This window comes from Drosophila mojavensis, unplaced genomic scaffold (assembly GCF_018153725.1).
Source record: "Drosophila mojavensis isolate 15081-1352.22 unplaced genomic scaffold, ASM1815372v1 contig_80, whole genome shotgun sequence".
NCBI classification, from domain to species: Eukaryota; Metazoa; Arthropoda; class Insecta; order Diptera; family Drosophilidae; genus Drosophila; species Drosophila mojavensis.
This window is the reverse complement of record NW_025318906.1, coordinates 827355-850266: the sequence shown is the minus strand read 5'-3', so window position 1 is coordinate 850266 and position 22912 is coordinate 827355. Positions and strand designations below refer to the sequence as shown.

Sequence of the window (22912 nt, the reverse complement as noted above, 5' to 3'; positions counted from 1 at the left end):
GACATTAGTCAAGAAGAAGAGCAATTTTTTTTTCCTCAAAAGTATGTCTTTGAAACAGATTTCTTGAACGCAGCAAAATTCAACATTTGAAATTGTAAATATAGTTACAAACGCTCAAGGCCAGACCCAAATCACCTGCAAATCATGAACGTGAGAAGCTTCACTATGCTGCAAACTCTAAGAAACTCTTGGCGCACGTAAGAATCGTGTGTGTGTGTGCTTAACGACAGAAAGAACCGGTAAAAAAATAATGCATTTCACCATTATTACTCAATTAGATTTCCACGTCGCTTTGCCACAAAAGTAACGGTAGTTGGTGGGGATGAGATTGGTAGTGGCACCGGCATCGGCCAAATCACTGGACGTGTGCGTAGTAAAGACGGCGGTCCACACAAGGTAAACACGCCGTCCAAAGAAGTTGTTACGCACCTGCCGCCCCTAACCGAACCGCTGCCAAACTTGCCGGAGGCCGTCTATGCCAAGCCCTTAGTAGAGAGCGCCACCACAAAGGTGACGACACTGGTGAATGGCTTACGCATCGCCTCGGAGCCACGCTACGGACAATTCTGCACCGTTGGTCTCGTTCTGGATTCCGGGCCACGATACGAAGTCGCCTATCCCAGTGGTGTTTCCCATTTTCTTGAGAAACTTGCGTTCAATGTAAGTTTCCACTAAATTTAATTTCATCTCCTCGACCATTGCCATCTATCCCCATATGTGCATTACGTGAATGAATTCTGTCTGAAGGTAATTGCCATTCACTCCGTGTCATACACATGGCATCGGCGTAATTCATTGCCATTCCCTGTCATACATTACATATGATCTGCAAGCAATCGCTAGACATCCCATTCACTTCAATCTATAATGCCAATGGCCATACATTTATATAAAAATATAAATTATTTATTCCCTTCTTTAATCAAACTCCCAGTCGACAGTTAACTTCCCCAATAAGGATGCAATTCTTAAGGAGTTGGAAAAAAACGGCGGCATCTGTGATTGCCAAAGCTCAAGGGACACGCTTATCTATGCAGCGAGCATTGATAGTCGGGCAATTGAATCCGTTACCCGATTACTGGCTGACGTAACCTTGAGGCCCACGCTGAGCGAACAGGAAGTGAATTTGGCACGACGGGCTGTAAGCTTTGAGTTGGAAACGCTTGGCATGCGACCCGAACAGGAGCCAATACTCATGGACATGATACATGCGGCTGCTTATAAGGAAAACACGCTAGGTTTGCCAAAACTGTGCCCGCCATCGAATCTGGATAGCATTGATCGCAACGTCTTAATGAACTATTTAAGATATCATCATACGCCGGATCGTATGGTCATCGCCGGTGTTGGTGTAAGCTTTTGATCCACGCACCCGCAAGTCCTATGCATCCTATGTGCCCTTCTCTTTCTCCTTAGGTGGATCACGATGAGCTGGTTGACCATGTTACCAAATATTTTGTCGACACCGAGGCCATTTGGATGAACGAAAATCTGACAAGCACAGGGCCCAATCAAGTGGACACATCACAAGCTCAGTATACGGGCGGCTTAGTTAAAGTATGAGCCGATAGGCAAGCATTTCCTGAATACGTTAATGAAGCTCTTTTACACCTTTTAAGGAACATTGTGAAATTCCGATATATGCGGCGGCTGGACTACCGGAGCTGGCGCACGTTGTGCTCGGCTTTGAGGGTTGCTCTCACCAAGACTCAGATTTTGTGCCATTGTGTGTGCTTAACATAATGATGGGAGGCGGCGGCTCCTTTTCTGCTGGAGGACCAGGCAAGGGCATGTACTCTCGCCTCTATACCAAAGTCTTGAATCGCTACCATTGGATGTACAGCGCAACAGCGTACAATCATGCCTATGTGGATACGGGTCTCTTCTGCATACACGGCAGTGCACCGCCACAGCATATGCGAGATATGGTAGAGGTTCTCACACGAGAACTGATGAACATGACCGCCGAGCCGAGCAACGAAGAGCTGATGCGCTCCAAAATACAATTGCAATCGATGCTACTGATGAACCTCGAGTCCCGACCGGTTGTGTTCGAAGATGTAGGACGTCAAGTTCTAGTTACGGGGTATCGCAAGCGACCCGAACACTTCATCAATGAGATTGGTAAGATAATTTAGATATATATATATTCGGAGTGATAACTGAACTATGTGATACACATTCTTTCTCTTCTAGAAAAAGTAACAGCCGCTGATATACAACGCGTTGCTCAAAGACTTCTTAACTCTGTCCCTTCGGTGGCAGCTCGTGGTGACATTCAGAATCTGCCAGAGTTGAAGGACATTACGAACGCCTTGAATAGCAGCGGACGATCGCTTGGACGCCGTCTGTCGCTCTTTAAGTAAACTTTAAGCTTCCCTGACTAAATACGTTGTTGAATTTGCATTGCATTTTGTACCGATAGGCATTCTTGAAATCAATTTGATTGTTTAAATTTACAATTCTTGCTATACGACAAATTTATCTTCCTGATCTTTTTATTTTGTTACCGATTTGTTATTTGATGTGCTCGAGTTAAGTTATAGCAAATTCATATTTGAAATGCAATCGCTGTTCAATGAAATTGAACTAAAGTACAACTCGGAAATAGTGCTGCAACTGGTGTAAATTGTATTCGGTATTGAAAACATTTTTAGCATTTCAATAAAAATGACAAAGAGATTCACTCATAAGTAAAAACAAAATCATTATACCATTTGAATGGGTACAGGGCATAACAAAAACTCAAGTTCTATGGTCAAGCTGTATATATATTATTTAAACAAACTTTATGCAACGATTGCCTTTGAAATTCAATAACTAATTAAAATAAAATGCATATTTTAGGCAAATTAATAGTTACTACTTATATACTAAATATAGGAGCTTTCGAATAGGCATATGGGGGTTATCTATTGCTTATGTTACTTTGTCATCTTAAAGATTATTAAATCTAATTTATATTATAACGATGAGGAAGAAGAGACTGGCGAAACAGAGCCATCCTCTTGACGCGCTCGACGCTTTGGCGTAGTACACGTGTCACTATCTGTATCACTTCTGCTGCTGCTGCTGCTACTACTACTGGAGCTGCTGCGGCTCCTGCTGCCTTTTCGATGCTTTGGCAGATGAACAGGCGCTTGAAATAAAAAGAAGGAAACAAGTCAATTGAAGCTGCTCGCCTGAAGCATTTAAAAGTACTTACAAGTGGCTCTGCCTTGATCATCTTCATCATCATCCTCTGGCAACTCATCACTGGATATATTCTCATGCATGCGATACTGCTTCGGCAAATGCGATTCATCCTCCAGCGGCGCTGCATACTTGGGCTTCTTCACCTTATCATCGTTTGCCTTGTCCACATCATTGTCCATTTCGCTGCCTGTTTGCTTCTTAATGCTCTTGGCAATGACGCGCTTCTGATGATCGAGTTGGGGGAACAGATCTCGGGAGTTCTCCAGCGCTTGCTTTGCTGCATTCATCTCCGCCTGCTGTATGGACGAGCCACTGGCGGTGGCCAAGCGCTTCGACCGAAAATAGACGGCCACCTTATAGACGCGCGTGTTTGTGGGTCCGCTCGCCTCGACCACCTTATAGTAGGGGATGTCCGGCTCGCCGCCATCCATGGTGCGTAATGTTAGGCAACATTGTTGCAGCTTCGACTTGGGATCGTTCCAGTCCTGGTTCATGATGAAGAGCTGCAGTCGCGGAAAGAGACAGACATGACAGAACTGCTCGCAGTAAAGCAGACCCTTATCGACATAGAGGGCGCCTAGAAAAGCCTCCAGCAGATCCGCCCGATCTTTGGTCTTTAGGTCAGCCTTAGGATTGGCATAGACAGCGAACTTGGGCATGCCCAGATCGTCACAGACCACAGCCTGGGTGCGATTGTTGACTAGCGAGGAGCGCAGCAGAGACAAATGTCCCTCATGATGCTCCGGAAAATGTCGATACAAATACTCCGAGCAGATCAGCTGCAGCACAGTATCCCCTAGGAATTCCAGCCTTTGATTCGAGCCAAGCGTCAAGTGCGTAAAACCAATCGAGCGATCCGTAAAGGCGCGTGCCAGCAAGCGGATGTGCTTAAACTTGATGCCAATCGAATCCTCAAATCTGGTCAAATCCTTGAGCACGCGGTAGGCATCGATGCAGCTGCGATCGCCGAGTGGCTCCTGCTCCTGCAACGGATGTTCTGGCAAATTCTTCCATATGGCCAGCAACTTGTCATCTTGCCTAAAGAGAGCATCGGTGAACACTTCATCTGCCACCTTGATACCGCCATCCAAGAGTAGGGCGCCCATCAAAGCCTCAAAGCAATTGGCCATGGCGTGTCGCAGCTCCAGCTCGTGACACAGATCTGAGCCGTGGGCATACAGCATGAACTCTTCCAACTGCAATTTCTTGGCTAGCAATGCCAAATGCTGATTCTGCACAATGGCAGCACGATACGTGGCCAAACCGCCTTCCTCCAGCTCCGGAAACATGAAGAACAAATGAATCGAGCTCAAAAATTCAACCACAGCATCGCCCAGAAACTCAAGACGTTCGTTGTGCGTGATGTTGGATACCGTCTCGTGATCCTTGCCAAAGCGCGACATAATGCTAACGAGAGTATTGATGCCGCGCTTCCTCGTGTTCATATAATGAATCTTACGGTCTCCATATTCTGGCTGTCGAATGCCACAATTTGTGAGCGAGTTCCTCGCGTGATCCGGATTGGTGCCATAGTTCTCTTTGTAGGAAGGATGCGTCAGAGCCAATTGCAGTAAGTAGCGGTTCTTGAACTTGTAGCCAATGCTCTCCTCCAGCAGATCCAAGGACTTATGGAAGCGAAGGTGTCCAGTTAGTACAGGTATAAGCATGGCATGTTGCACTATGTCACACATAATTCCTGTGCGATAGAAGCCCTCCGAGCTGATGGCCACAGTTATATTTCGCTTCATTCGTCCCTGCGTGCGCATCTCTTGCAGCCGCTGCTCCTTGTCCTCCAGCTTGCGTTTGTCCTTGAATGATGGCTTCGACATATTCGCCATTAGATGACGAAATTTGACGTATTCACGCCAAGCTTTCTGATACTCCGGGTTGCCAGCATAGCTCAGCTGAGGCGGGCGTATGCCAAAGTGCACAATCGCTGGATGGGAGATGCCCTTCTCTCGGTCCAAGCACTCGGGTAGATCGGAATTATTTCGGTCCAACTGATCGACACGCAGCGAGCAGGGCTTATAGCCAGGCTTTGTGACCAGCATGCCCTTGATGTAATCTACATACTTTTGCCATTCATGTTGGCTTATGTCGTTCAGGTGCTGCAGCTGCTGCGGTTCCACCAGCTCCGCTGAGTTATCCAGCAGATACTTCAATACCTCGCACATGGCCAGCACTTCTTTGCCATTGTCCGGCAGCTCGCGCACAAAGCGTGGCAGGAAGTGAAAAGCTGGACAGGATTGCTCGACATTCGGCATGAGATTAAAGTCAACAAGCTCCAATAACTCATGGAACAGATATTTAACTAAGAGAAGAACATATTTATATATATATTATTTAGAGGGCGTGAAATGACTTACAGAACAAATCCAATTCGCGAATGGTAAAGTTCTCTGGCATCTTCTCCTCGTCGTATTCAATTGTATACTCAATGTTAAAGCGAATCACTTTGCAGACCGGCAAATCCGTCAGCCGGACATGGGAGAGCAGAGAGAAGCCCTCGAAGAGAAATTCATGCTCATCGTGTTTGATGATTGTCGGCGTTTTGGTCAGGAAGTTCGTGGGCGGCGAAATGGTGATGCGATAATGAAAAAGTTTGCTCGCATTGTTTGTGTCCTTATCGCAAAGTGGGTAGCCCTTCTCGCCCGGATAGATGCCGTGTCGTATGCCGATGCGTCGTGATTTCGCCGAGCAACGACAGAGCGGGCCATCGTTCATTTCGCCTGCATCGTTGTGCCACAGATCGGAATGCAATCGCTGAGGGTGCTCCATCTTGCGCGACAGCTCTTCCATGCAGCAGTCTTGCTCGATCTTGAAGGCATCCTCATCCGAATCCGAATCGGAGCTGGAGGAACACGCCTCCGATTTATGCTTGTGGTTGCAAGCACGTCTTCGCGTCTTTCGCGCAGGCGGCACATAGACGGGCAGCGTCTTCCTCACTCTCTCGGCACGTTCGATGAGCTGCTGCTGGAATAGCTCACAGCGTTTGTGGAGGCGTGGCTTGGCCCTCACCTCGTGCTCGGTCTTTGTGCGCTCGTAGTAGAGTTCGGCAGGCGATGAGCGCACCCAGGATTCGGCAGGCGCCTCTGCTTCGATCAAGGCATTCATTTTCTTTATGTAGTCCTCGGACTTCTCACAGTAGTTTGAACACCACTGACGCAAGAGACGGTCCCGTTCCGTTTCCATCTTGGGTGTGTTTGCCGCCTCGTTGGGCATGCTCTTGGGAATCCTTTGGTTGGCATGATAGGACTGCCGTGGATTATAATACCTCTGTTCATAGCGATTGTTATAGTTATAGCCGCCATAGTTTTTCTGATAATTATTAGGGTAATAGTTGTGACTGGGCGGACGATAATTGTAGGAGTAATTGCCCTGTCTGTAATCAGATCTGGAGTCATAGCCAGAGCTGGACGGCTTGGCTCCGTAATTGGATGGCGGTGCTGCATAGCTCTCAGGATAGCCATAATTCCCATAATAATAAGGAGCTGCGTTGGCTGAATATGTCGGTGGCGGCGGAGGTGCTGCTGCATATGGCGCATAAGCTGTGGCGTCATATTTGCCATAATTCATAGATGAACCTTGCGAATTGTAAGCATCGTTCACACTCCATGGGTGCTGTGCATAATCGAAGTTAGTCGGCGGAGGTGCTTCAATGTTAACCGGTTGGCCATCATGAGTTAGGCCTGTTGGGGGCAATTCTATGGCTTCAGCTGGTGGCGGAGGTGGTGGAGGTTGTGTGGGCACATCTTGCGGCGGCGGCAGAGGTGGCTGGTACATAATTTTCTAGCCAGAGCCCTTTTCAGCTCAACTTCTTCGCGAAAACTGATCACAATAGTACTTTTTGCGGTAGCCCTTGTAGATATGTTTATCCAGGGATGCATAGGTAACTAGACTAGGTTCAGTGGCAAGCTAGTTCGCATGAACGAACTGAGGTGGTCGTTTTGCTAGAGCTGGATGCTTACCGAGAATCGATAACAGGTTGTTCCAACGAACCATACAAGTCTAAACATGCTTTGCTAAACAAACGTATCAAATTTTGTATTATTAATTAAAGAAATTAGCAATATGGATATAAAGGAGGAAGAACACAACCAAGAGCAACCCGTGGAGATTACTCTGAGCAGCTGTCCAGGAACCACGCCCGCCACACCGTTGAGCAAAAACCAGCTGAAAAAACAACGAAAGCACGCCGAGATGCTGGAGTTACGAAAACTTCGAAGAATGAAGGAGCGCGAGCGTCGAAAGGAGAAGCGAATGGAGGCCAAGGCCAAGGGGCTGCCAGTTAATGTGGGTCCGTCTCGCAAGGAGTTGAAACGCCGCCAGATAACGGCAATCGAGAAACAAAGCAGTCCTGACACAATCAGCGTGGCCATCGACTTGGATTACGACGATCTGATGCAGGAGCGCGATGTGGCCAAGTGTGTAAAGCAGTGTCTACGCATCTATACGATTAATCGTCGTGCCACCCGGCCGCTTCGTCTGCACTTTACAGGCATTAAGAGTGAGGGACACATCCACGAATGCTTCAAGAAGAACGACGGCTGGGAGAACTGGCATGTTGACTACCACTTCGATCGCACGCACACTGAACTCTTCGACAAGCAGAAAATGGTTTATCTGACCTGTGAATCGGACACGATATTGGAGAAGTTGCTGCCCGGATACACGTATGTCATTGGCGGCTTGGTCGACCACAATCACTTTAAGGGTCTCTGTCACCAGCGTGCAACAAGTGCGGGACTTCTCACAGCTCGCCTGCCGCTCAGCGAACACGTGGACATGAAAACACGCTCCGTACTGAGCACCTTTCACGTCTTCGAACTTCTGACACGTGTGGCAGCCAACCAGGGATGGACGCAGGCAATTTTGGAGACTATACCGCAGCGTAAGGGCGCCAAAGCTAAGGAGACTAGCAGAGGCATGGAAATTATGCAAACGGATGGGCAAGAAAATGGCAAACACAATGAGAACGAGCAAGATAAAGTTGAGAGATCAAATGAGAGGACGAATGATCTTGGAGAGAAATTAATGACGAGTTGACCCTTATATTGAAGAATATTCCTATTTTGATCCTCTATAAGATTTCTGTATGGCTGTGTGTTCATCAATACAAGAGTACAAGAGCTAGACTTGGAATCTTTTATAAAACAATCGATTATTTTTTCGGCTCCATGGATTACAAATGATACTGAGCTTATCAAGTTGACATTTGTTTGTGTGTATATGTTTGTAAATAAAAATGGACATTGAAAGAAATTAATATTTATTACGATTATTAAAATTGTAAATAAAAATCTTAAAATAATGATTGAAGATTGAAACGTTTGTTATTGTAATTTCTTAAACAAAATGTATTAGTTGCGCTTAAAGCTAAACGAAATATTGTGAATTGTTCGATTAGTTCACATAAAAAGGTAAATTGTTAAAATGTTGCACCTTCAAATAACTTAATTAACTATACATATGTATATATGTCTATTGCTTCCTAAACTATTTGAAGCAGCTGCTCAACATTTTTTTTATATTTGTATATATATATATATATCTAAGTGAAGTCGATTTTAAATTTTACATAAGGCAGCATTATTTTTGCATTTACTTAAATTACAAAAATATAGTTATTTTATTATATGTATATTTATATGTTTTTTTTTTTTTAGCATTTCACTGCTTGCTCAACTTAGCCTAGGTTTATTATATAGTTCTACCTCAAAAGTAAGCTGGCACAAAAATAATTTTGAAACTCGATTTTTTTCAAAAAAGATTTCCCAAGAAAAGTTAAAGCATTTTGCAAACCAATTGAACCTTAACACTAACATTAATCTAAACAACAAATGTTACTTAAACTAGCATACGAATCAGTACGAATCTTAAGATTAAGATCAATTACACAGGCCAACAGAGTTTGGTAGCCAAGAATCATGTTTTAGGTCGTCAAATGTAAGTCAATATACTTGTTTGTATTTTATCTTGTGAAACTCTGAGCTATCTTTACATTAGTTTCGGTGCAGCATAAATATTCTCATTCTTGGTTGGCCTGTGTTATTAGTAGGCACAAAGTTTTTTAAAAAGGGCTTATCAACTAGTTGCCGAACGAACGAAAAAAACCTGCTTTATAAATGCAATATGCAGCTAGCAAAACTAATCTATACATAAAACTATATATATACTGTATATATATAAAATAAAGTTCAGTTAGGGATCACTCTCTAGTAGTAGTTCCCCTAAACAATTTTCATAGGCACATCGATAAGGCAGTCTGCTTCGAGGCGTCCCAGCGTTTTCTTAACACGCAACGCCGTTAAACGCACCGTTGGATTCGGGTGCCAGCATTCCTGCATAATCTTCGCGACGCTGGCTAGCACGTCATCCTCCTGCCAGCGCATCGGTATGGGCGGTCGATAACCTTTTACGCAGACAACGGCATGCATATCATCAAATGTGGGATCTGAAGGCACCACATCATGATATGGCAAGGCATAATCCTCGCAAGAAGTTGTTTTTGTGCCCGATATGGGCGTATAGCAACGTCTGGCGATTTCCCAGAGAACAAGACCCACAGAGTACATGTCAGCACGTTTGAACTCCTCGAATTGTTGTGGATTCAGCGTCTGGTCGAGCACCTCTGGCGCCATGTAGCGACGAGTGCCGACGCGCGTATTCTGTGCAATGTGTATCTCATCTAGCTCCGAGATGTACTTAACAGCCAATCCGAAATCAGCTATAGCGCATTGTCCATTCCGTTTCACCAATATATTCTTGCTCTTGATATCGCGATGGGCTATGGCCGGTTTACCCGGTGTGCCAAAGATTTCATCGTGCAAATGGGCCAAGCCGGAAGCCAGGGAGTAGGCGAGCAGCTGCAGCTTTTGTGGATTGATCACCGATGTGGAGAGATAATCGTGTAGACTGCCCATTTCGTGGTAGTCGGTGATCAATAGCATCTGTGTCCAGCTGCCATTTCCCTTGATATCAGCTGCAATGAAGCCCAAAATATTCTCGTGTCGCATTAGCACAGTTTGATAGATTTCCGTTTCACGAAACCAGGACGCCTCCTCGGTGGTGAAGAAGGTCTTAACAGCGACTCGTTCATCACGCCATTTGGCCAGCCACACCTCGCCGTAGCGTCCCTTGCCAACGAGGCGAACCATTTGAATCTGCTTGGCAATGGTGCGTTGCACCAGGAGCGGAAGACCTGAACCAGACCCTGAGCTTTGTTCGACCAGCTGCGATATCTGAGAGTTGCACATGGAGTTGATCAAGCGTGGTTGCTTGCGTAGCTTGCTGCGACGCTTGAAGACCACGCACAATACGACGAAAAACACAATAAACACGCAGACGATCACAATGATGGCCAGGACTACATGAATGGATTGTTGGCTAACGGGCAGTTCGGGTGGTGGGGTCGTCAGCTTAGGCATGAAATCTGGCTGCAGGTCACGATTGCACAAGTCCTTCTCGTCACAGCAGGCAATGTTCTTGCCATGTAAATAGGGCATTACTGACACTTTGCACATTAACAGTCCGCCATTATCCTCGGGAGGCATGCAGCCAAAGGTGCGCTCCTCCTCATATGTGCCCGTTGTCTCATCGTATACCTCTTCGACGGCGCTGAAACAACTGCCACCTGGTCGTGTCTCGCAGGTACCGTTGCTTACATTGTTCGGGCAGCTGCCATCGCAATAGCAAATCATCGAACGTGCATTTTTACGCTTATCGTGATTTGCTGTGATTGCAGCTGCAATTTCAGGTTCAACAACTGCAATCTCTTCGTATGCGCGAAATTCGGCATTTTGTATTTGCACAATTAACACAAAAACAGAACAAACTAACGAAACACTTCCCTTGCACATTATTAATGATATAACTTGTGCACAGGAAAAACAGATTTTTTATTTTCGTTTATTAGCTTCTTATCTAGAGATGTACGTAAAAAGAACTATCGAGCCACTGATATATCGATACATATTTCTGGTGTACATTCCATATTTGATGATGATGGCATCAAAGAATTCTTTTCCCCAATTAATATAATGCCTAACATTACATTTTTACTATTACTAATGTTACATTTATTTCAACTTCAAATATATATGATTATCAACTCATCTGATTTACAATTGAAAATTACAAATAAAAACTTTATACACAATAGTTCACTGATCTGGTAGCGCTCGTGCAGCACTTTACAACACTTAAGGCACATAATGTTTAGACTCCTGTGTGCTCAACTCCAATACAATGTGAGAATATTTGAACGCAAAATGGCTTTCTACGCAGTGGCAAAAGGCCGAAAAGTTGGCATATATGAAAGCTGGACGCAATGTGAGCAACAAGTGAAAGGCTTCAAAGGTGCCCTTTACAAAAAATTTAAGTGCCGCCAAGATGCAGAGGAATTTATAAATCCTCCAGGAACTAAAGGAACCTACGCTCCACATGAAGTAGCTGTAGCACTTGGACAAAAGGAAGGTCCGCCAACCAGTTGGCAGCCGCAGAAGCAGCAACATGTAGTTGAGGCAAAAGATTACTGGCCCGAAGATATTGATGAAAAACAAGAAGTCACAGATGATGATTTGGTAAATAGAATTTGCAATATTTGTTGGAGTTAAATGCTTACCTATGGTCGCATTAGTTGATGGCCATTAATGAGGTAGAAGGATTTACTGAACAGTCAGGAATCAATCGGAAACGTAAAGCTGAAAGCAGCAGTGCTACCAAATCGAAAATTCCACGACACGTCTCCAATGTGGAAGAAGTCGTCGCACTGAAACAATTCGGAGCCTTTGAGTTTACGATGAATTCCGAAGGGTATGTGATTGTCTACACAGATGGCTCATGTCTAGGCAATGGGAAAAAGCATGCATGCGCCGGCTTTGGTGTCTACTTTGGGGACAACCATCCATTGTGAGTACCTCCTATTCAAAGGAACATAATTTGTTTACTTAATCCCTTGAATCACTTTTATAGAAATGCTGCAAAACCTGTGCTGGGGCGTGTAACCAACAACGTCGGAGAAATTCAGGCAGCAATATACGCTATCAAAACCGCCTTGGATTTGGGCATCAAAAAGCTCAGCATTAGTACAGATTCGCAGTTCCTGATCAATTCCATAACAAAATGGGTGCCCGGCTGGAAGAGGCGTGGTTGGTGCCTTCCAAATATGACACCTGTTAAAAATGTAGCTGACTTCAAAGAATTGGATGAGTTGCTGCAAAATGAAGATATTCAAGTTAAATGGGTGAGTTTTGCTTTAAATTGTTTTATGCCTAACTTATAGCTCATTTCCTTCTTCAAGAACTACGTTGAGGCACACAATGGCATCAAGGGAAATGAAATGGCAGATAAACTAGCACGACAAGGCTCGCAATTATACAAGGAATTAAATTGCAGAGATATTTAGTTTATATTAAACTAATTTTAAGATATATTTAACTAAGCAAGTAATGTTTGCATTAGGATGACAGTTATGAAAAAATTGGAAATGAAGTTGAAGATAATTACCAAAAATACGTGATTTTTGGTATTTTAAGTTACGCGCTTAATTTCTGCCTTAAGTTGGCAGCCCAATAAAATTGACAGTTCGCCTTTAAACAAGTTTGCAGCCTTATTGGCTTTTCGTTTGTCAACACTAACAACAAAAGCAATGTTCTTAAAAACTATTTAGGTAAACAAAATGAAATGCATAACAAATTCGACAATTTCAATATTAATATTCATTGCTGCACTGTCGGTAAACAGCATAAACTGTCATGCGCCGCCCCAGAGCGTTATGCGCATTGAAATGGACCCAGTGGGCATGCATAGGTTTGTCATAAAACAAAAACACATTTAAGCTTAAAAATACAAAGCAAATTACCTAAACAGAAAGCTTAAGTACACCATAGAGTTCGCTGAAGCAATAGCGAACTTGAATTGTGAATATATGATCGCGCAACAGTTGCCGGCGGCCGTTTACATTAGCACCGACGAGCTGGACGATTTGCAGCGTTTCAAAATGGTGAGCCCCATGATACCCTTAATAGTTGATGATCAAGAGTCGGACGGCTAATGTAGTACTCTGTGTCAATGAGATATAAAGACCTATGTTTCTTATGCATAAGCTTATAAACTACTACCAAATGATGCCCTGCAATAATTGCTGGTAGGATATAGACTTGTGCATGAAGAAATAGCCTTGGTTATTATCTCAACTATTTTGAATTAACTGAAGTTCCTTTATAATTAAACAATAATTAATTTATCAACTTAACAGCTAAATGCGAAGTATCCCAAATTCGTAGACGTTGAAATTATAACCGAAAAAGCGAAACCCTTCTCAGTACTTCTACGTGGATCAACAAAGATTAAAGATCCCATACAACTGCCCATTCATTTTCGTTATCATGCAGCGAGTCGTACAACGTAAGACATCAATATCAATATTTACCTTTACAAGTATTCTCTTCATATATATATATATACCTATTACAGCACCTTGGCCAAGGTAAAACTAGGCGCACCTCAACTTTATATAAGCTGTACGAACGACGATAAGCAACTCATTGACAAGGCATTACTGGAGGAATATGATAAGTTTTACTGCCTAGACGAAAGCGCAACTGATTTTGTGGAACAGACCGAAAAGGAGAAATGTAATTGGCAACGATTACATATGGAATTGAGTATAGATAAACCACTGATAGCTGAGATACCTAAAGGCGATGCCAATGCCTATGTTCCAGTTCTTTGTGCCACACTCATCATTAGCTGGGGAGCTACGGTTTGGATTATGCTGACCACTCGAAAAGCAGCCAAACGTATTAATAAACAAATTGCTGAGGAAGAGCTGCAGGAGGAAAAGCTTGAGTAATGCCCTAACGATCGAGAATTTATATGCATTTAGGGCTCTCGTGTGATAATTGCCGCCAGACTAGACTTATAATACTATAACTTTATTTGTTGACACTTGTAAATATTGCCGTTGAGATAAATGCTTGAAGACTCGCGATTTTCAAATTGCGATTCGCTGGGACAAATGCCATGGGTATCTGCGAGGGTTGACTGAAAGTTACGTGATATTATCTCCAGCTAGTTAATCCTCGCTGGTGCGAGTTGAAAGTTGAAGGTAGTTAGACCCAAAGAACAACAAATGATTATGAATTGTAAAAATAAAATAACAAAAACTACCCGAACCTAATCATAATTTGCCTGTTAGGCTAGCTTTAATTGAAATTACACATTGATTTTAAATGATTTTATTTTCTTAATTTGATAACTTTTCGTTCTGCCCTCGTATGGTTATATATTCTGATTTACCATTGCCATGTTTATAGCCCGTGTCTTAAAAGTAAATTTTTTTCTTGTTTAAACTGTCTAATTAGGGCCTCAATATGATCAAAGAAGGTTTATGAGTAAAACATGCCTATTTTATACCTCATAGAAGTCGGGAACAGAGTCGGAAGTATAACATTTATAGAGATAATTAACACATTCATCTTGTTAAGATTTGTATGAATATCTAACAAAATACCTCTCAAAATTCCATGTATAGTAAACTGTAATAAAGTCAACTATACCACCTATATATGACTTATAAACTAACTTAGTTGGAGGAAACTTGTTTATAGGCCAGGAGACATATCTTTTATTATATCTGTAAAACTATTATAATGCTATGCTAGACTTAGACTAGGTCTATATTAGAAAAGTATATATACACGTAGAAGCTTAATAGAACTCTAGATCAACTAAATTTAAAATCGTTCTTCTTTGCCTTGTTTTGGAGTCAAGGTGTTTGAGTCGATTTGCAGATTGTTTCGCAATGTTATTGTGCTGGACGTATTGGACGGTTCGTTCCATGGCTGAACCGTAGCTTTGCCAAAGATTACGAATATCGTGTTGCAGACCAGATAGACGCCGCCGGTGATGAAGAATACCACACGCCATTGAATTGGATCCTCTTCGTTGGATACTATGGCACCCACTACCAATGGAGCTACGATTGATGTGACTCCAGCCAAGCCATTCGTAACACCCATCATAGGGCCCGCAAAGTTCGGCGACAAGTCCATATGATTCACAAGGTAGCCACAAAAGCAGGCGGCATTGATGCCCACAGCTAAGGTGAGCAGCACGATGGCCTCCGTCTTCTGTTTAGCCGACATATAGCCAAGCCCAATCAAGCAACCCATCGGCACCCACTGACCAATGGAGTTGAACAGTTTACGAGACGTCGTCACCGTCAGGGTGCCTCGATTGATAAGCAAATCCGAAATCGGACTCACCACAAAGCAGAGTATGCCCATGGCAAAGTAGGGCAACGAAGATAGCAAAGCATTCGACTTGACGTTCAATTTGAGCACGCTGCTCATATAGGTGGGTATCTCTGTTAGGAGTGTGTAGAAGCCCCAGGTGAAGCCGCAATGAGCAGCCAGCAGGCCATAGAAGGCCGACGATCTGAAGATCGATTTCCATGGTATAGCGAGAGACTGAAAAGCAATTTATACATGTATTAGTAAATATATAAATATGAGTACGCGAGCATACAAGTCGTGCAATTATGATTTGAAGAGTATCATCTACACTCACCTCTCCGGTATTATTGCTGCCTGTTAGATTCTCAATGTATTCCCGCTCGATTTTGCTAATGTACTTCGCTGTGGCCGGTTCATTGGCGCCCTGCCAGAAGAAGAGCAGCGCCCAGAACACGCTTAACCCGCCCGATATATAGAACAAGCCCGGCCAGCCCATTACAGATTCGAATATGTGGCCACTACTGACCAAAATGACAGCCGTGCCAAATTGGGCGCCCGAATAGGTGCCCGTGGTAAGGAAGCCACGCTCTGTTCGTGGCACCCACTTGGAGAGCAGCGTGTGCACACAGGGGTAGACGCTGCCCTGGACGATGCCAGTTAGCACGCGCAGCACGCAAATGTAGATCCAGCTACCTTCTGCGGCCAACGGATGAAAGAAGCACAAGACGCCGCCGACAGCCGTTGACAACGAAATCACATATTTGGCGCCAAACCGTTTGGCCAACAGACCTGCAAGATAAACAAATAAACTCAACTGGGTGGCAACGAAGGTCTAGTCAACTATGTGGCAGCGCTAATTGTGCAGCATTGCAAATTATGGTTCTTGTTGCAAAAATTCCAATTGACTTTCTGGCAACGCGAAATGCGAATGGTGCGAATGGCTGACAGCACTAGAAACTAACGGTTAGTATTAAGCTAAGACGGAATTTTTAAAATCAAGCGAATCTTAATCATGATTGTGGGAAGTATACTAGCTGCATGCAGTTGCACTCACCTGACGGCACCTGGGACACCACATAGCCCCAAAAGAAGCTGCTCAGTATTAGCGACTTGTTGGACGTATCCCAACTGTAATAAGGAGCACCAGCTGTTGGCTGTGTCATTGGTACTATGGCGGCCGAGATGTTCACCCGCTGGAAGTAGTTGATCATCATGCCCACAAATAAGAAAATGGCTTGCAAATGGCGAGCGCCAAATTTGCAGGCTGAAGGAATCAATGAGAAGATGTTTGTCGATCATTACTCGTTTGTCTTTTGTTATTGGTCATTTACTAGCTAAATGTCTTAGTTGAGCTCCCATTAAGAGTGGTGTCCTCTCGTTGCTGTGTGAGTAGACCATATTGTGATCCTATGGTATGATTTCGATGCGGCTTTACTTATTGACTGGTCGATGAATTATGCCAATATTTGTTATTCAGTTAATATTCTACTAAATCCTAGACTTTATTTTTGCACGCATTCAAATTGTGTTTCAAGCGCGCTCTGATAGTAAGCGCGACGCTCAACAGCTTTTATAATTAACAACTATTGTGTCATTATCATTACCATTATCATTAACGCAAGTCAATGCAAATGCAATAAAAAACAAAAGGCTGATGGAAAATTTAACACGCACAGTGGCGTCGGCGAAAGGGAAGCCAATCGAGAATTGTAACTCTATGAAATGAAATATATGTATGCACATGTATACATATATAGGCCGTATCAGAAATATAAAATAAACAAAGATAATCACAGTGTAAATGTTATTATTTGAACATGAATCACTTATCTTTTCGCTATCATCCACATATATACAAATATTTATGGAATATTACTTCCAGATAGATATTTGATATACGGCTTAGGCTAAAACCAGAATAGTTGAGTTAGAGCAGGTCTGGCTAGACAAAATCTAGCAGTAATTTTTATGTATTCATATCTATGTTTATTAAACCAATTTATGTAGTGTATTGGCATGGCTAAATTCGAGGCTTTGACTGTCCTAATTCAGTTCTAAGACTTGTGAATGTTGCATATATTCTCATCTATGTATTCATTCGAGCTGATTAGGTGTGCTTGAAAATGTTTTTAAACTATCAGCTTAATTACGTCACCGAACGAATTAGCGCCGAGCATCTGCAGTTAATTACAATAAGTTACTGTTAACCAATTGACTTGAGCATGTGGTGGGTTATGTTTTTATACCCCGAACCCATTTTCAATGGGAAATCAGGGTATAATGGTTTTGAAAAAAATATGTAACAGGGAGAAGGAGGTGTGGCAAACTTCACAAAGTATATATATTCTTGATCAGGGCGAAGAGCTGAGTCTCTTTAACCCTGCCCGTCTGTATCTCCGTCCATTCGTATTCCGCATGTATGAGCGTGTCGATCTTAGAAGGTATAAGAGCTAGAGACTTGCAATTGTTCTTTTCTAGGTCCGTGTACATCACTCGCATATCGAGTTTTTCTCCAAAAAACCTTATCGAAAATAAGTTATTATATTATATCTCCTACACCTTTAGAGAAGTCATAATTATATTAGATTATATGTATTAGATCAGATTATATGTATTATTTTAAATTTCGATTTTATATTTAATTATAATTTAATTATTGATTGATTGATATTGGTCCAGGGGATCTCGTAGTCGCGCAGTCTCGAATAGAGCTTTCTTACTTGTTTAATTTTGAGTTTCAGTTTTGCATTTAAGAGGCCATTTCGCGAACCCATATATTATAACAATGCATTCAATTTAAAAAAAAAAAAAAAAAAAAAAAAACCAATATGCAATGACTAATTAACGGTGCAAGCAGTGCATTGACAGGCATAAAACATACCTCTGCCTTGCTTTCAAGATGATGTTTGATGTGCTTGTAGAGCACCGGCAACAGTATAGCACGATAGACGATCGGTAAACACACTCTTAACGTACCTCATAACCGATAACGGTCGGCAATTCGCGATTAGCAAAATTGAAAATATGAGCATTGGTAAAATGCCTCTGAATTGCGTGGTCGAAAGGGAAAGATTATAAAAAAGAGATACAAAATTTCGTCTTGATATATAACATAGTACCAGATGGAACCACAGAAGCAGCCCCTTCGGAATTGATTCGGAAAAAGGCGCCAAAGCATTGGATCTGCCTGAAGACAAAGCTGTGCTGACAAATGTCTTGTGCCCATATAAACATAAGCTGACACTCACGTTTGTTACAACCGAGTACGTCGTAGCCAACATAAAGGAAGCTAGAGCGAGAACCGATCGTGTTCAGGACACGGAACGACGCGTGAATAAATGAAGTATAATTTGGGAAGAAACTAATAATTGTTTTTATTTAAACACGGGTTATTACAAAGCTTTTTCATATATGGGTCTATATATTTGCTTATCAACTGAGAAGCTGCATAAACAAAATGTCATACAAGTATAAGAGTGTCAGGGTATAATGAGAGTATAAGAGTCTAGCTTAATTATCAACAGGCAGTTGATGCCCTCTTTCTGCTTATGCGTATGTCTGACTTATAAAAGTGGCGACTCAAGGCTTTATACATGGCTATATATATAATTGGCTCTTCGAGACGAAATGTACGAGCCTTTGAAGTTATATACATACATTTTTATAAACCAGCATAATAGTATGAAAGTTTAAGGGTATGAGCGTATAAGAGCTTAAGAGTGTGGGTCTAAGAGTTAAAGAGGATGATCTTAAGATCGACAGATGTCCGCTCATCTGTATAAGAACTGAAGCAAATGACTACAAAATTGAATAGTAATCAGGCTTTAATTTCGTCACGATATTGATTAAAATCGATCAGTTCAATTGTATAAAATGGCATCTGATTAGTAAATAAACGGTATCTTCTGGTCGAGCATTATAATAAATAAAAACAAATAAAAGAGATTGATACGTAGGAATCGTTCCGCATTACGTTCAGTTATGACTAGACGAACTCAAGTTCTTCAGACAGCAGCGCGAATCAATAACCTCTTCCAGCTGATTACAAACTGATTTTGTTTTCTAAGAGTGCTCAATGAACTGGTGTTTTCTTATGCATTGCTGTTTTTTTTTTCTTCTTATATGAAACACATTTTACACTTTATCTAATCAATAGAAGATTAGTTAAAGATTTGCCTTTCAATTTGAATCCCTTTTTAATGACATTTCATTGACAAAATTCAACTTACGCTTTGTGCACTTGTTCGTCGTAGGTTCGTAGCTCATGTTCTCAGAAAAATACTTTACTAGAACTTCACGTCGCTTCTGTTCGACTGAAACATGAATTGGCTTCACCTGTGCCTTTTATACGGCCGCCAAGAATTCATTTTCACTCTGATTATCTGTGAATGCCCGATTTGAGATAGCAGCTGGGTCCGTGTTTAACTTTAGTCATTATCTTGACTATTAAATCATAAAGCAGACACACAAATAATTGCGATTTATCTTATTACTAATTGCAATTTAAATATATTACTGTGGTTTATTATGTGTCAAAGATATAAGCATTGACATAAACACGTTTTATGTCCTTATTATTAATTTATGTTTTATCCGCTAATTCGCTTATAAATTATTTTTTATTATTTTTACTGCAGCTCATATTTTAAGTATTTGTAGTAATGTTTTATCTTATCTAAATCAAATTTAAGCTGGATTCCCTGCTGGAAGTGTGTAATTTAGTAATTTAAATTTCCGCAGAAATCTGTCATTAAACCTAAACCTTAACACCTAGAAAAATTCCGAGTAAACTAAAAAACACAACAAAAGAAGTGCAACGCATTTATTGTTTTATCTCATACCGATAAATAACTGCATTAAAATGTTTTTAAATGAATACAACAACTAAGTATGTAAATATCCATAATCTGGAGAGTCCCCCATTTGAATTCGCTGTTCGAAACGCGCCATTTACTTGAGTAGTTTAACAACACACCTGATGCACACGCGCTATCCAGCACTACGATTTGATGAAAGTTCAATACACTCACTCTGCCTCCATTTTCTTTTCGTTTTCTCTTTTATTTCGTTTGGCTGACTCTTCATGACGCCTAAGCGCGTAAGTGACACAAAGTGCGTAAGATCGGTTCAAATGAACATTACTTTAAACATTATAGTACATATAAATATAACCCTTCAACTAAAATTTTGTATATTAAAAGTCTCATGTTTTTTGTATATTTGAATTTGCGCCATTCTTATGACAGCTCTGTCAAGACTCCGCACACATTATCCAGCACTCGCTAGCAAGAAGTTTCAACAGGCATTGCCAAACACTGTTTTATTATTTTGTTTTGTGTTACATTTTGTAAAAAATGTCGACCCGTTTATCGTTTGGCGATGATGATGCCGGCACAAATAATGTGCCCCGCATCATGACCTTCCGTCCCAGCTACGAGGAGTTTGTCAATTTCGCCGAGTACATCGATTACATGGAATCACGTGGAGCACATAAGGCTGGCTTGGTCAAAATAATTCCGCCCGTGGAGTGGAAGCCGCGTCGCTCAGGCTATGATATTGAGAATATAAATATGACAATACCTGCCCCAATTTGCCAGGTGGTAACAGGGTGAGTGAGCCTGGACAGCGTGAGGCATAAAGTTCTTCAACTTACTTGTGTTGTTTGTAGGGCTCACGGACTTTATCAGCAAATAAATATACAACAGCGTCGCCAGATGACGCTTAGACAGTTCATGGAGAAGGCCAACTCGGAGCTACACCAAACACCAAAGCACTTCGACTACGATGATCTAGAGCGCAAGTACTGGAAGAATATCACATATATATCACCGCTATACGCAGCCGATGTGAAGGGCACATTGAGCGATGAAGATTTGGATGTGTGGAACATCGGGAGATTGGACACCATATTGAATCTGGTGAATACAGATTATGGCATTGAAATCGACGGTGTCAATACGGCATATCTGTATTTCGGCATGTGGAAGAGTTCCTTTGCCTGGCACACTGAGGACATGGATCTATATTCGATCAACTATTTGCACTTTGGCGCACCGAAAACTTGGTATGCAATACCTCCGCGCTACGGCAGACGCTTGGAGAAGTTGGCGAATGAAACCTTCGTGGAGAACTTTCAGGAATGCAATGCCTATTTGCGCCATAAGATGACCATGATCAGTCCCAAAGTCTTGCGCCAACATAATATACCCTATAATAAGATCACTCAAGAAGCTGGGGAGATTATGATAACATTTCCCTTTGGTTACCATGCTGGCTTTAATCATGGCTTCAATGGTGCCGAGTCCACGAATTTTGCCTCCAAACGCTGGATTGAGTATGGCAAGAGGGCAAGCATCTGTAAGTGTCGTAGCGATATGGTTAAAATATCAATGGAAACATTTGTCCGGCGCTTTCAACCGGAGCGCTATGATAATTGGCTGAAGGGCGAGGACTATGGCTGTCATCCCGAGGAGCCCGGCAAGATCTGCGCCGCAGCCCCACCCACCATCAATGAATATAAAATAATTGAGGAGAGGTGAGATAATGAGGCTGCTCCAATTCCTAAATACAACGAAATCCCTTTCCATTTTAGCTCCCAGGCAACCAAAGCAAAACATGTGCATCGACAGAAACGCGGCTGCTCCTTGGCCGATGTGAATGGCAACTCGGATGTGGAGGCGCCGGCCGAGGAGGAGGAGGATAAGATCAGTGTCAGCAGTCGAAGCAGCTGCTCCAACTTAAAACAAGCTGTGGTCAAGCTACGTAAGCTGCCCTCCACCGTGACTGATGCCCAGCCCTCAACGCCCGCATCGCCCAAAGAGAAGTATGACTTCAATTCGGTCGCTGTGGTGCGTGTTAAACGACTGTGGAACGCTCTGCCATGCGAGAAGCCAGGCACCAATCTTCTCCCGAATGGCATTGTGAAGAATACGAAACGAATGCGTTTCCAGACAAAGGTGTTGACGCTAGACGACGAGGATTAGCAGGAAGCATTTCCAAATGAAGGCACAAATGGGGATATTTTTAAGTGTCAGCCTCTGCAAGGCTGTATAATTTTAAACCACGCAAAAGGATGCGGACTATGACTAGTTGCTGTTCAAGCAACAAAACACGATTTTACTTTAAAAGCTTTGACGATCTCCATTGTTAATAGTTTTATAAGCATGCCACAATCAAAGAAACATATAAACATAACCTACCTATAATACTAGTCTAAGGAATAGACGTGTACCTAAAATAGTTTTGAATAATAAACTATGAGCTATGGAAGCATGAACATCAAAAATATATGTACTATATACAGTCTAACTGGCCATTGAAACGTATGAAATATACTTATATTTAGACATGGGTCTGATAAAGAGTGTCAGATCCACGTCCACAGAGTGTATCGATGCTTCAAGTTTGGAAAATACGTGCATTGTGGCTGGCAAAGCCATCTATCTCAAGCTCTAAAGCCTTAAAACTTTTTAATATAT

At 42.4% G+C, this 22912-nt stretch overlaps 8 protein-coding genes across 8 annotated transcripts; 5 read left to right on the top strand and 3 right to left on the bottom strand.

Annotated features, from left to right (window-relative positions):
• Nucleotides 1-109: 109 nt before the first annotated feature.
• LOC6578294 (mitochondrial-processing peptidase subunit alpha) lies at nt 110-2484 on the top strand. Its single transcript, XM_002004173.4, has 6 exons — nt 110-197; nt 279-660; nt 935-1351; nt 1417-1557; nt 1620-2124; nt 2197-2484. The coding sequence occupies exons 1-6, from the start codon at nt 145-147 to the stop codon at nt 2364-2366; spliced, it is 1668 nt and encodes a 555-aa protein (XP_002004209.2). The 5' UTR covers nt 110-144; the 3' UTR covers nt 2367-2484.
• Nucleotides 2485-2753: 269 nt separating this feature from the next.
• On the bottom strand, nt 2754-7047 carry LOC6578293 (ribonuclease 3). Its single transcript, XM_002004172.4, has 3 exons — nt 5562-7047; nt 3206-5506; nt 2754-3139 (listed from the first exon to the last, which is right to left on the bottom strand). Exons 1-3 carry the CDS (start codon nt 6976-6978, stop codon nt 2964-2966), a joined length of 3894 nt encoding a protein of 1297 aa, XP_002004208.1. The 5' UTR covers nt 6979-7047; the 3' UTR covers nt 2754-2963.
• Nucleotides 7048-7164: 117 nt separating this feature from the next.
• Nucleotides 7165-8457, top strand: LOC6578292 (tRNA methyltransferase 10 homolog A). Its single transcript, XM_002004171.4, has one exon. It carries the CDS (start codon nt 7267-7269, stop codon nt 8239-8241), a length of 975 nt encoding a protein of 324 aa, XP_002004207.1. The 5' UTR covers nt 7165-7266; the 3' UTR covers nt 8242-8457.
• LOC6578291 (bone morphogenetic protein receptor type-1B) lies at nt 8448-11138 on the bottom strand. Its single transcript, XM_002004170.4, has one exon. It carries the CDS (start codon nt 11052-11054, stop codon nt 9426-9428), a length of 1629 nt encoding a protein of 542 aa, XP_002004206.2. The 5' UTR covers nt 11055-11138; the 3' UTR covers nt 8448-9425.
• Nucleotides 11139-11288: 150 nt separating this feature from the next.
• LOC26527883 (ribonuclease H1) lies at nt 11289-12796 on the top strand. Its single transcript, XM_015163063.3, has 4 exons — nt 11289-11777; nt 11834-12105; nt 12169-12439; nt 12497-12796. The coding sequence occupies exons 1-4, from the start codon at nt 11409-11411 to the stop codon at nt 12599-12601; spliced, it is 1017 nt and encodes a 338-aa protein (XP_015018549.1). The 5' UTR covers nt 11289-11408; the 3' UTR covers nt 12602-12796.
• Nucleotides 12797-12874: 78 nt separating this feature from the next.
• On the top strand, nt 12875-14383 carry LOC6578290. The gene is made up of 4 exons (XM_002004169.4): nt 12875-13005; nt 13066-13198; nt 13454-13602; nt 13672-14383. The coding sequence occupies exons 1-4, from the start codon at nt 12875-12877 to the stop codon at nt 14048-14050; spliced, it is 792 nt and encodes a 263-aa protein (XP_002004205.2). The 3' UTR covers nt 14051-14383.
• Nucleotides 14384-14800: 417 nt separating this feature from the next.
• On the bottom strand, nt 14801-19762 carry LOC6578289 (putative inorganic phosphate cotransporter). Its single transcript, XM_002004168.4, has 4 exons — nt 19664-19762; nt 16489-16698; nt 15769-16223; nt 14801-15668 (listed from the first exon to the last, which is right to left on the bottom strand). The coding sequence occupies exons 1-4, from the start codon at nt 19698-19700 to the stop codon at nt 14934-14936; spliced, it is 1437 nt and encodes a 478-aa protein (XP_002004204.1). The 5' UTR covers nt 19701-19762; the 3' UTR covers nt 14801-14933.
• Nucleotides 19763-20479: 717 nt separating this feature from the next.
• Nucleotides 20480-22719, top strand: LOC6578288 (probable lysine-specific demethylase 4A). The gene is made up of 4 exons (XM_002004167.4): nt 20480-20546; nt 20681-21042; nt 21103-21969; nt 22027-22719. The coding sequence occupies exons 2-4, from the start codon at nt 20789-20791 to the stop codon at nt 22415-22417; spliced, it is 1512 nt and encodes a 503-aa protein (XP_002004203.1). The 5' UTR covers nt 20480-20546; nt 20681-20788; the 3' UTR covers nt 22418-22719.
• Nucleotides 22720-22912: the final 193 nt, after the last annotated feature.

Bases quoted from the DNA above. Each gene is read 5' to 3' on its own strand.
- LOC26527883 (XM_015163063.3), top strand. From the start codon at position 11,409: ATGTTTAGACTCCTGTGTGCTCAACTCCAATACAATGTGAGAATATTT. The intron at 11,778-11,833 runs GTAAATAGAATT...TGGTCGCATTAG, and splicing joins AAGTCACAGATGATGATTTG to TTGATGGCCATTAATGAGGT. The intron at 12,440-12,496 runs GTGAGTTTTGCT...TCCTTCTTCAAG, and splicing joins AAGATATTCAAGTTAAATGG to AACTACGTTGAGGCACACAA.
- LOC6578291 (XM_002004170.4), bottom strand. From the start codon at position 11,054: ATGTGCAAGGGAAGTGTTTCGTTAGTTTGTTCTGTTTTTGTGTTAATT.
- LOC6578292 (XM_002004171.4), top strand. From the start codon at position 7,267: ATGGATATAAAGGAGGAAGAACACAACCAAGAGCAACCCGTGGAGATT.
- LOC6578290 (XM_002004169.4), top strand. From the start codon at position 12,875: ATGAAATGCATAACAAATTCGACAATTTCAATATTAATATTCATTGCT. The intron at 13,006-13,065 runs GTTTGTCATAAA...TTACCTAAACAG, and splicing joins GACCCAGTGGGCATGCATAG to AAAGCTTAAGTACACCATAG. The intron at 13,199-13,453 runs GTGAGCCCCATG...TCAACTTAACAG, and splicing joins ATTTGCAGCGTTTCAAAATG to CTAAATGCGAAGTATCCCAA.
- LOC6578289 (XM_002004168.4), bottom strand. From the start codon at position 19,700: ATGAGCTACGAACCTACGACGAACAAGTGCACAAAGC. The intron at 16,699-19,663 runs GTAAGTTGAATT...TGATTCCTTCAG, and splicing joins GACGAACAAGTGCACAAAGC to CCTGCAAATTTGGCGCTCGC. The intron at 16,224-16,488 runs GTGAGTGCAACT...TTTATCTTGCAG, and splicing joins GGTGTCCCAGGTGCCGTCAG to GTCTGTTGGCCAAACGGTTT.
- LOC6578288 (XM_002004167.4), top strand. From the start codon at position 20,789: ATGTCGACCCGTTTATCGTTTGGCGATGATGATGCCGGCACAAATAAT. The intron at 21,043-21,102 runs GTGAGTGAGCCT...TGTTGTTTGTAG, and splicing joins ATTTGCCAGGTGGTAACAGG to GGCTCACGGACTTTATCAGC. The intron at 21,970-22,026 runs GTGAGATAATGA...TTTCCATTTTAG, and splicing joins TATAAAATAATTGAGGAGAG to CTCCCAGGCAACCAAAGCAA.
- LOC6578293 (XM_002004172.4), bottom strand. From the start codon at position 6,978: ATGTACCAGCCACCTCTGCCGCCGCCGCAAGATGTGCCCACACAACCT. The intron at 5,507-5,561 runs GTAAGTCATTTC...TTCTTCTCTTAG, and splicing joins TCGCGAATTGGATTTGTTCT to TTAAATATCTGTTCCATGAG. The intron at 3,140-3,205 runs GTAAGTACTTTT...TTTTATTTCAAG, and splicing joins TGATCAAGGCAGAGCCACTT to CGCCTGTTCATCTGCCAAAG.
- LOC6578294 (XM_002004173.4), top strand. From the start codon at position 145: ATGAACGTGAGAAGCTTCACTATGCTGCAAACTCTAAGAAACTCTTGG. The intron at 1,352-1,416 runs GTAAGCTTTTGA...CTTTCTCCTTAG, and splicing joins TGGTCATCGCCGGTGTTGGT to GTGGATCACGATGAGCTGGT. The intron at 1,558-1,619 runs GTATGAGCCGAT...ACACCTTTTAAG, and splicing joins ATACGGGCGGCTTAGTTAAA to GAACATTGTGAAATTCCGAT.